General features: G+C 52.9%; 2 protein-coding genes and 1 long non-coding RNA gene across 3 annotated transcripts; 1 reads left to right on the forward strand and 2 right to left on the reverse strand.

The window, feature by feature from the left end:
- Positions 1 to 947: 947 nt before the first annotated feature.
- Positions 948 to 5,321, reverse strand: LOC103173038 (RNA pseudouridine synthase D4). The gene is made up of 7 exons (XM_042346548.1): positions 4,984 to 5,321; positions 4,313 to 4,469; positions 3,458 to 3,659; positions 3,212 to 3,305; positions 2,459 to 2,615; positions 2,022 to 2,119; positions 948 to 1,224 (listed from the first exon to the last, which is right to left on the reverse strand). Exons 1-7 carry the CDS (start codon positions 5,044 to 5,046, stop codon positions 994 to 996), a joined length of 1,002 nt encoding a protein of 333 aa, XP_042202482.1. The 5' UTR covers positions 5,047 to 5,321; the 3' UTR covers positions 948 to 993.
- A 795-nt stretch (positions 5,322 to 6,116) lies between these two features.
- On the reverse strand, positions 6,117 to 8,346 carry rusf1 (RUS family member 1; the record flags this gene model as incomplete). The annotated part of the gene is given in 5 exon segments (XM_042346550.1): positions 6,117 to 6,383; positions 7,022 to 7,180; positions 7,504 to 7,574; positions 7,969 to 8,026; positions 8,162 to 8,346. Coding segments are annotated over 5 exon segments (646 nt in total), but the record flags the coding sequence as incomplete, so codon positions are not given.
- Positions 8,347 to 9,321: 975 nt separating this feature from the next.
- On the forward strand, positions 9,322 to 10,109 carry LOC121848083. Its single transcript, XR_006086204.1, has 3 exons — positions 9,322 to 9,527; positions 9,731 to 9,915; positions 10,051 to 10,109. It is a non-coding gene; the product is annotated as an uncharacterized LOC121848083 (long non-coding RNA).
- The last annotated feature ends 303 nt before the right edge of the window (positions 10,110 to 10,412 follow it).

Below are 10,412 nucleotides of genomic sequence, written 5' to 3' on the forward strand. Positions count from 1 at the left end.
AATAATCCCTTCAAAAATAATAATAATGTGGTCACTCAATCCACGACGGTTTGCGGGGACGTCGCCGGGGGCGCATTTGGCTGCCGCGTTTCGCCCACAACAAAACACCCAGTCACTACGCTTGACAGTGTGTCCTGCGAAGCGCTTGGGAGACGTCGCGCCGACGCGATGAGGCGCTGGGCCGAACCCCAGGGTTATTATTGTTATTATATTGGTGCTCGCTCCCCCCACACTGACGCTCTTTACTCTAACCTCATTCCCCTGCGCGCTCTCTCTCTCTCTCTCTCTCTCTTCCTCTCTCCCCTTCCCTCCTTCCCCCCATCGTGTCTATACTGGTGCTCGCTACCCCCCACCCCTGAGAAATGAGATGGCCTCCTTATCTGCCCTCTACACAACTCGTCAATTGACTAATCACCCACGTCCTCCTCTCCGTCTACCAATGTTGATTAATCATGTCTTTCTCTCTGTCTAACTGAAGCAATATACCTTAACACTGTACTGAGACCAGATAACTGCAATAAACTCGTAACACAAACTCCTGTGTGCGTGTGTTTGAGACTTATTTATCCAGCGTAGTGGTTAGAGCCCTCGCCTCGGGAGCCAGAGGACCCGGGTTCGATTCCCGGGCGGGTTAGGTCAGGACGAAACCTTATGCAAGTTTCCTTACGCCACAGATACACACACACACAGACACACACACCTGTGTTTCCCAGCAGTCAGTAGGAACCCGCTTGTTAGTCGATTGGCGGATCGCTTTCCGGGGGTAATAATCCCCTCAAAATAACAATAATGTGGTCGCACAATCCACGACTGTTTGTGGGGACGTCGCCGGGTGCAATTGGCTGCCGTGTTTCGCCCACAAAACACACGGTCACTACACTTTAGTGTGTCCCGCGAAGCGCTTTCACGCGTCTCGATGACGTGATAAGGAGAGAGATGTCAACCGCGAGGATTATTAATTTATTTATTATTATTTCACAGGGAGACACACACTCAGGAATCCCCCCTCTCTGTGTCGACGGGAACGAGGGTCTTGGGGGGGCTGATGTTGAGACGGCGGAGGGATGAGCGGAAGAATTTGGGGGGCCGACAGCGAACACTGAGCCCCTTGGTCATGCTGGGACACGGCGACACACTGAGTTCACACGCGTGTAAGTGTAATGGGATGTGGCGTGTTTTACTGCGGGTCAATTGTAACCTCCTCAGGATGGAGTCTGGTAAACGCTGGGGAGAGAGAGAGAGAGTGTGAGAGAGATAGAAAGAATGCATGTGGGAGAGAAAGATTGTGTGAGAGAGAGAGTGTGAGAGAGAGAGTGAAAGCGACACACACATTACAGAGAACCACAGTGTGTGAGAGAGATAGAGACACATACAGAGGGAGACAGTGCATGTGTGAGACTGAGTGAGAAAGAGATGCGTGATAGAGTGAGAGAGAGTCACACATACAGTTTGTGTGAGCGTGTGAGAGAGAGGAATGTAAGTGACAGTCTGTGAGTGAGATGGTGTGTCAGAGAGTTTGTGTGAGAGCGACAGAGTGTGTAAGAGTCTGTGTGTGCAAGAGTGACAGAGACTGAAAAACAGAGTGAGAGACAGAGAGAAAGACACACACACACACACACAGGCAGAGAGAAAGACAGTAATTTTGCGGAAAAGAGAGAGAGAGACACACACAGGCAGAGAGAGTCTGTACTTGTGTGTGAGAGACAGACACACACACACAGAGTGTGAGAGAGAGAGATGGAGTGTGCAGAGAGCCCAGCAACATGTGGAGAGAACTGAGCGAAGTGGAACAGAGCAAGAATTCTGTTAAGGAATTTGGTGAGAGTGGGAATTCTTCAGCCAGAGCAGAGAGCAAGAGAAAACTCCCCAGCAGAATGGGGAATCTTTCTTGAGGCAACCAGATATGCAAGCGGGCAAACAGAGAGAGAGAGGAGAGAGAGAGAGAGAGACAAACACACACACAAACAGTGTGAGGGAGAGAGAGACAAGAGAGATGGAGAGCGAGACAGAGAGAGACTGACCTGTGGGACCAGCTGAGCCCAGGTTGAGTACTTGTGATCCCCGAGGATTGGGCAGTTTAGAGCCAGAGCAGCATGAACTCTCAGCTGGTGTTTAACTCCTGGAGAGAAAGAGGGAGAGGGAGTGAGAGGGGGAGGGAGGGAGGTGGGGAGTGAGGGAGGTGGTGGGGGAGGAGAGACCAAGAGAGAGAGAGAGACCGAGAGAGAGAGAGAGAGAGAGAGAGACGGAGAAAGAGACCGAGAGAAAGACGGACGGACAGAGGAAGAGAAAGACGGAGAAAAAGTGAAAGAGACTGTTTTGTGGGCAAAACGCGGCAGCCAATTGCGCACAGCGTCGTCCCACGCACACAGTCACTACGCTTGATGTGTGAAGACGCTTTGAGACGTCTCGAAGTCGTGACCAGGCGCTGAGTCAAACGCCAGGATCATTCTGGGCTCACCTGTAATTGGCTGCATCTCAACCAAAGCGCAAGAGCCGGAACTTTCCAGAATCCTGTACTTGGTGACAGCGCTGAAGGCATCTCTGTTCCCCCGAATCCGTATCACCGCACCCCCCTCCTCGCCTCCCCCCGTACGGTACAGAGGTGAGAGGCCCATCTGTGGGGAGTGAGAGAGACTGAGTGAGTGAGCGAGCGAGCGAGTGACCGAGTGAGAGAGTGAGTGAGAGACCGAGTGAGTGAGCGAGCGAGAGACCGAGTGAGTGAGAGACCGAGTGAGTGAGAGACCGAGTGAGTGAGAGACCGAGTGAGTGAGAGACCGAGTGAGTGAGAGAGAGAGAGTGAGAGTGAGACTGACAGAGAGACATAATAATCCTTGCATTTGATATAGCGCCTGATCACGTCGTTGAGACGTCTCAAAGCGCTTCACAGGCCACACTGTGTAGTGTAGTGACTGTGTTTTGTGGGTGAAAGGTGGCAGCCAATTGTGGGCTGAGTGACTAAATTCTTATTGTTTTGAAGGGATTATTACCCCCGGAAAGTGATCCCCCAATCGACTAACAAGCGACTGACTGCTGGGAAACACAGGCGTGTGCGTGTGTGTGTGTGTCTGTGTGTGTGTGTCTGTCTGTCTGTCTGTGTGGGGAGTAAGGAAACTTGCCTAAGGTTTCGCCCTGACCTGACCCGCCCGGGAATCAAACCCGGGTCCTCTGGCTTGTGAGGCGAGGGGTCTACCGGGAGAGAATAGTCTCTAACCTTGTAGAGATGCTGAGCGCCTGGAATTTCTTTTTCCATGATGGGAATGTCGATGATTCCTTCGGAAGGAACTGGAACACCGACCGTCACAACCCTGAGAAGGAGAGAGAGTGTGTGAGAGGGAGCGGGAGGGGGTGAGAGGGAGGGGGTGAGAGGGAGGGGGTGAGAGGGTGAGAGTCCTCTCTCCCTCTCTCACACACATCCTCTCTCTCTCTCTCTCTCTCTCACACACACACACTCTCTCACCAGTAGCGTTTGGTGACCTGTCGAGTCCGGAACAGTTGCTGTAGACCCTGTGCGGCCTCTTGGTTCCTGCCCAGAGCCATCACCCCCGTCGTCTCCTTGTCCAGACGGTGACACAGATGAAATGGCTGAGCTTTCATCCCCTCCATCATCTTCGCCAGGACTGGGAGCACATCAGCCAGACTCAGCCGCACCCCAGGCCCTCCTGAGGAGAGACAAGAAGGTGAGAAACAGACGCACACACACACGCAGACACACATACATACGTAGGCACACACACCCGTGCAGGCACATACACACACAGGGACGCACGCCTACACATGGAAATTCCCAGAGATGGATTGTTGGAATGGGATGTGCGCTCTCTCTCTCCCTGGAGGGATGCACCCTGCTTATTTAATTCCGGAGAGTATTAGGCACAGATTGGCGAGAGCCAAGACTTGTGGGTGGGTGGGGGGAGCCCAGAGTGTGTGTTGGGGTAACTGCTGGAGTCTAACCAGCTGAGCCCACACGTTGCTTGGCCATTGAGAGCGCTGTCTGGCCAAGCTTTCCCGCTGCTGGGACCACCCTCCCCGTTAGTTGGGGCTTTGGCTGCGGGGTTAACAGGAGCTGAGGGGGAGGATTCCCTGCCCCCAGTGACTGATCGGCCTTTCCAGGTCCTGCCGATGGGCTGTGCTGCTATCAGCAGTGAGTGCCCTGGAATACTGCGGCCCCTCCTGGCTCAGGAAACGGTCTGCAGACCGTCCCACATTCCGTCGCCAAACATGTCACCCTGGGGCCAGTTCAGCTCCGAGGAGACCCCACTTACCTCCTTCCCACGGAGGGTAATCCGGAGATAAGAGGGGGAATCGTTCTCACCGTGCACAGGGATTCCATACGGTTTATCGATCACCACAAAGTCCTTGTCCTCGTGAAGGAGGCTTTTCCTCAGGACTTTGGCCAGGACGTTGGGGTGAACTTTTTGCAGAGCCACCGACTGTTTGAGCTCCAACACTCGTTCACTGACCACAGAATCCTGAGAGAGAAAGCGTGAGAGTGTGTGAGGGAGGGAGGGAGGGAGGGAGAGAGTGGGGGAGAGAGAGTGAGAGACGGAACGTGAGAGAGAGCGTGTTTGAGAGTGATCTGTGAGCGAGTGAGTGTGAGAGAACGAGAGAAAATGAGAGAGAGAGAGAGCACGAAGGGAATGTGTCAGAAAGTGTGTGAGAGAGAAACTGAGTGTGAGATAAGGATATGTTTTCGCCCCCAATTCCGGCCAATGACCCAGTCCCATCCGCTCCGTGTAGTGACTGTGACCCACCCCGGGGGGGGGGGGGGGTGGGGGAGGGGGGTAAGTGTTGACTAGACCAAAATTAAGGCCTGATCAGCTCCACTTCCGGTGCCGTGACCAACATCCGGTCTCCGACCAACTTCCGGTTTGGTCTCGCCCGCTTTTCCAGCCCAAAACACCAGCTCCGCCCCCCAGGGCCCGTCCCCGGGTCTCGGCCCCTCCCCATATCCTCCCGGCTCCGCCCCGACCGTTTCCCAGTCACCTGGAGCCGCGACAACCCGCCGGCGCCCCGAAACAGCTTCTGGGCCGCCCTGTGCGCCGCCATCTTGCGAAAGAGTGACTTCCTGTTCCGGTGGCCATCTTGGTAGAGGGTGACTTCCTGCTGCGGTGGCCATCTTGGTGAAGGATAACTTCCGGCCTGTGGCAGTCACCTTGGTAAAGGACCCCTGTCTTTGGGCGGCCATCTTGGTGAAGCACGAAGTCCTGCCCCTGTCGCCATCTTGGCAAAGGAAAGACAAAGCACCCAGGTCCAGGTGGCCATCTTGGTAAAGGGATAATTTCTTCCCTCAAATCAGATAATCCTCGCATTGGATACAGCGCCACACTATGTCTTTGAGACATTTTCACCGTGACTCACAGAATGCACTGCAAGGGTAGTGACTGTGTGTTGTGGGCGAAATACGGCAGCCAATTGCACCCAACGACATCTCCACCAACAGTCGTGGATTGAGTGACCAACTTATTATTATTATCACTATTATTATTATCTCCTGAAGGTATTATTATCCCCGGAAAGTGATCTGCCAATCGACTAACAAGAGTTTGCATGAGTGAGAGAAACAGAAAACACAAAGAGTGTGAGACGGAAACAGAAAGAGACCCCAAGACAGAGAGAGAGCCACACACACACAGACTAAGCGAGAGAGAGACAGATTACTCGGGTTCCTACTTATTGCTGGTAAACAGAGGTATGTGTCTGTGTGGGTTTCTGCGGGGAGTTAGGAAACTTGCCTAAGGTTTCGCCCGGTCCTGTCCCTCCCGAGAATCAAATCCAGGTCCTCTCGCTTGCGAGGGCACTAACTCCCGAGCTCCAGGGACTCCACAGTTGCGTTCAGCACAAAAAGAGGCCATTTGACTATGTCATTAAAATCCGATTTATTAATCTCAGAGGTGAACAGACTCACTCTCTCGCCCTTTCCCCCAAGCGATAGAACTCAAACCCGAGAGACACAGGAGCAGAGTCTCTTCTAAAATCAGAACATCTTAAAATTAGAGTTAAGGCTACTTAGGAGTGAAATCAGGAAACATTTTTTCAAACAAAGCGCAGTGGAAACCTTTGCCGCATGTCTGTCATAATAATAATTGCTTTTGATATAGCTCCTTGTCACGTCTTCAAGCGCTTCATGGGATACACTGTAAAGTGTACTGACTAAGTCAACCCTCTGTGTGCCTGTCTGTCCACCTGCCTATCTTGCCCCCCGCTCTGCTATCACCAGAGTTTCTTGGTCTCTGGCCCCCACGTGGCCCTCCACTCGTCTACGCTGAGCAGGTGTCTGTCTGTCAGCCAGCCGGCTCCCCTCAGCTCCTCCAGCAGCCGAGGAAACAGGGCATCCATCAGGCCGTGGGAGCCCGTCACCACATCCCACATCCGCTCGTCGGGGGCTGGGGGGAGAGAGGAAGGGTGAGAGAGGTCACAGACAGGAATAATAAAGAGAGTGTGAAATACAGAGAGATCGAGAGAGAGATTGTGTGTGAGATAGAGAGAATGTGAGAGTGTGAGTGAGAGAGTGTGTGAAAGAGAGACAGAGAGTGAGAGAAAGTGTGTGAGAATGAGAGACAGAATGTTAGAGAGAGAGAGAGAGAGAGTGCGTATTGTGGAGTTCCTGTAGCTCAGGGGTTAGACCCCTCGCCTCACAAGCCAGAGGACCCGGGTTCGATTACCGGGCGGGTCAGGTCAGGGCGAAACCTTAGGCGAGTTTCCTTACTACACACACACACACACACACAGACTCTCAATGATGTGTTAAGGCCCTATATCAAATGCAAGAATGATTATCGTAGCGCCTTATCGTATCTTTGAGACACAATCTGTCTGTCTGTGTGTGTCTGTCTGGGTTTGTGTGAGTCTGAGTGTCTGTGTGTGTGTGTGTGTGGGGAGTAAGGAAACTTGCCTAAGGTTTCGCCCTGTCCTGACCTGCCTGGGAATCGAACCCGGGTCCTCTGGCTCGCGAGGCGAGGGGTCTAACCTGTGAGCTACGTGGAAACCCACGATTTGGGGCGCAGTGGCTGAAGGCACTCACCGTGTCTCACGGCCTCTTGCAGCTGATGGAAGACCGAAGCCTGGGGACACAGTTGGCCAATATCCTGGGACAGGAGGAGCCTGAGCAGCTCTGCGTGGACATAGGCCTGGATCACATCCTCGCTTCCCGCTCCATCTCTCAATGCCACTGACACCTCATCTGTCAAACAGAAAAGGAGAGAGAGTGTGTGAGAGAGTGTAAGAGAGATGGGGTGTGTGTGTGTGAGAGAGAGTGTGCAAGTGAGAGAGGTTGTGTATGAGAGAATGTGTGCAAGTGAGAGAGAGAAAGTGAGAGAGTGTATGTGTGTGCAAGTGAGAGGAGTGTGTGTGCAAGTGAGAGAGAGGATGTGTGAGAGTGTGTGTGTGTTAGAGAGACATACAAACACAGAGAAAAAGTAACTGACACAAGCGCACTCACACTCAGACACACACGCGCACACACACGCACACAGATACACACAGACAGAAGACAGACACACTCACCAGTATTTCGAATCACACCCAGTAGATAGTTCTTCTCATTGTGTGCCGTCGCTCTCTGGTACTCTTCAACACTGAGACACGGGGAGAACGAGGTAGAGAGAGAGATTGAGAGAGGGAGAGAGAGAGAGACAGATTGAGAGAGGGAGAGAGAGGGAGAGACAGTTAGTCAATTTGTGGATTGCTTTCCTGGGATGATGATGATAATGATAATCTTTGCTTTTGACACAGCGCCTGATCACGTCGTCGAGACATCTCAAAGCGCTTCACAGGATACACCGTAAAGCGTAGTCAGGGGCTGGAGTGAGAGGGAGAGGGGTAGAGACGTGGGGGGAGTCGGCTGGAGTGAGAGGGAGAGGGGTAGAGACGTGGGGGGAGTCGGGCTGGAGTGAGAGGGAGAGGGGTAGAGACGTGGGGGGAGTCGGGATGGAGTGAGTGTGAGAGCGAGAGGGACAGAGTCACTGTTACCTGCGAATGACGTAATGCAGCGGAGCTCCTATTCTGATAGAGGAACGCGGGTGTAACCCTGTGAGAGAGAGAGATTAACCAGATAAGGAGGAGATTAATTACTCTATAATTATACAGTAACACCCGAGCTGGGGGTTGGGGGTCAGGAGAGGGCAGGGGAGGTGGGGTTAGGAGGGCGTGCGAAAGGGCTCACCGGGCAGTAACGGCTCCTGCTGGTTGACGGAGCGCGGGTTGGGCACGATGCCATCTCTCAGGTAGCGTCTCAGCACGATGCCCAGCCTGGCGCGGTTCAGGGTCTCCATCACCACCCCTCGCACTGCCCGGTAATTGGCGTAGAGGTGGAGGGAGGTGAAGAGGGCGAAGAGGAGGTAGGTTAGACTGCGGGGGGGGGGGGGGGGGGGGGAGAGAGAGACACACAGAGTCACATACGGAGAGTAACTCACACGGTCACACACGCAGAGACAGACACACACATACGCAGGAGAGACACAGTCACACAGAGACAGACACAGAGACACATAGACATACACACACAAACAGTCACACAGGCAGACCCGCACACACGGACACAGACGCACAACAATAATATAATCCAATAATATAATTGTCATAAAATAAATATATTAACATAACAACAACGATATAATAATAAAAAATAATATTAATATACTATAATACTAATCATAATACAATACTATATTATAATAATTTTAAAATAATAATCCTCGCATTTGACACGTGGTCGAGACGTCTCCAAGCGCTTCACGGGATACACTGTCAAGTGTAGTGACTGTGTGTTTTGTGGGCAAAATGTGCCAGAGAATTGTGCCCACCCACATCCCCACAAACAGCCGTGGGTGAGTGACCACATTATTGTTTTTTTTATTTGATTGTATTTTCTTAAGGGATTTTGTACACACAAACTCCACTCACACACACACTCCACTCACACACACACTCCACTCACACACAAAACACACACACTCCACTCACACACACACTCCACTCACACACACACACTCCACTCACACACACACTCCACTCACACACACACACTCCACTCACACACACACTCCACTCACACACACACTCCACTCACACACACTCCACTCACAGAAGGCAGTTACGCACACAGATGCTCATGCACACACACCCTTTCACACAGACATACATATACACACAGAGCCTGGTATACACACACGCAGTAACTCACTCACACACACTGACACACTCACATACAGAACCAAATACACGCGCACACTCAGTCACTCACATACTCACACACAAACACACATAGACAGAGCCTGGTAGAGACGCTGACACACCCTCAGACACACACCGACACACACAGGTTTGCTCGCCCTGGCTGACCTGCACAGGCACTCACACACACCGACACACACACACCGCACAGACAAACCCTCACTGGCGATCGCTGTACTCACCCCTGGCTGTGACGCTCACTGCTGCTGTTGCTCCCTGTGTTAGGAAACGTTGGTGAATCTGGCCGGCCTCCTGTTTAGCCTCTTCCTCACGCCCCTGGTCACCGGTAACGCACGGTAGGTGTGCGTCTGTGTCCGTGTGTGCGGGTCTGCCTGTGTGACTGTTTGTGTGTGTATGTCTATGTGTCTCTGTGTCTGTCTCTGTGTGACTGTGTCTCTCCTGCGTATGTGTGTGTCTGTCTCTGCGTGTGTGACCGTGTGAGTTACTCTCCGTATGTGACTCTGTGTGTCTCTCTCTCCCCCCCCCCCCCCCCCCGCAGTCTAACCTACCTCCTCTTCGCCCTCTTCACCTCCCTCCACCTCTACGCCAATTACCGGGCAGTGCGAGGGGTGGTGATGGAGACCCTGAACCGCGCCAGGCTGGGCATCGTGCTGAGACGCTACCTGAGAGATGGCATCGTGCCCAACCCGCGCTCCGTCAACCAGCAGGAGCCGTTACTGCCCGGTGAGCCCTTTCGCACGCCCTCCTAACCCCATCTCCCCTGCCCTCTCCTGACCCCCAACCCCCAGCTCGGGTGTTACTGTATAATTATAGAGTAATTAATCTCCTCCTTATCTGGTTAATCTCTCTCTCTCACAGGGTTACACCCGCGTTCCTCTATCAGAATAGGAGCTCCGCTGCATTACGTCATTCGCAGGTAACAGTGACTCTGTCCCTCTCGCTCTCACACTCACTCCATCCCGACTCCCCCCACGTCTCTACCCCTCTCCCTCTCACTCCAGCCCGACTCCCCCCACGTCTCTACCCCTCTCCCTCTCACTCCAGCCCCTGACTACGCTTTACGGTGTATCCTGTGAAGCGCTTTGAGATGTCTCGACGACGTGATCAGGCGCTGTGTCAAAAGCAAAGATTATCATTATCATCATCATCCCAGGAAAGCAATCCACAAATTGACTAACTGTCTCTCCCTCTCCTCCCCTCTCAATCTGTCTCTCTCCTCT

This window comes from Callorhinchus milii, unplaced genomic scaffold (genome assembly GCF_018977255.1).
Source record: "Callorhinchus milii isolate IMCB2004 unplaced genomic scaffold, IMCB_Cmil_1.0 Scaffold981, whole genome shotgun sequence".
Taxonomy (NCBI): domain Eukaryota; kingdom Metazoa; phylum Chordata; class Chondrichthyes; order Chimaeriformes; family Callorhinchidae; genus Callorhinchus; species Callorhinchus milii.

Excerpts from the sequence above, each read along its gene's own strand:
- LOC103173038 (XM_042346548.1), bottom strand. The coding sequence starts at position 5,046 with ATGGCGGCGCACAGGGCGGCCCAGAAGCTGTTTCGGGGCGCCGGCGGG. Across the intron at positions 3,306-3,457 it reads CAGGTCACCAAACGCTACTG|GGTTGTGACGGTCGGTGTTC; the intron begins GTGAGAGAGTGT and ends TCTCCTTCTCAG. Across the intron at positions 2,616-3,211 it reads GCGCTCAGCATCTCTACAAG|ATGGGCCTCTCACCTCTGTA; the intron begins GTTAGAGACTAT and ends CACTCCCCACAG.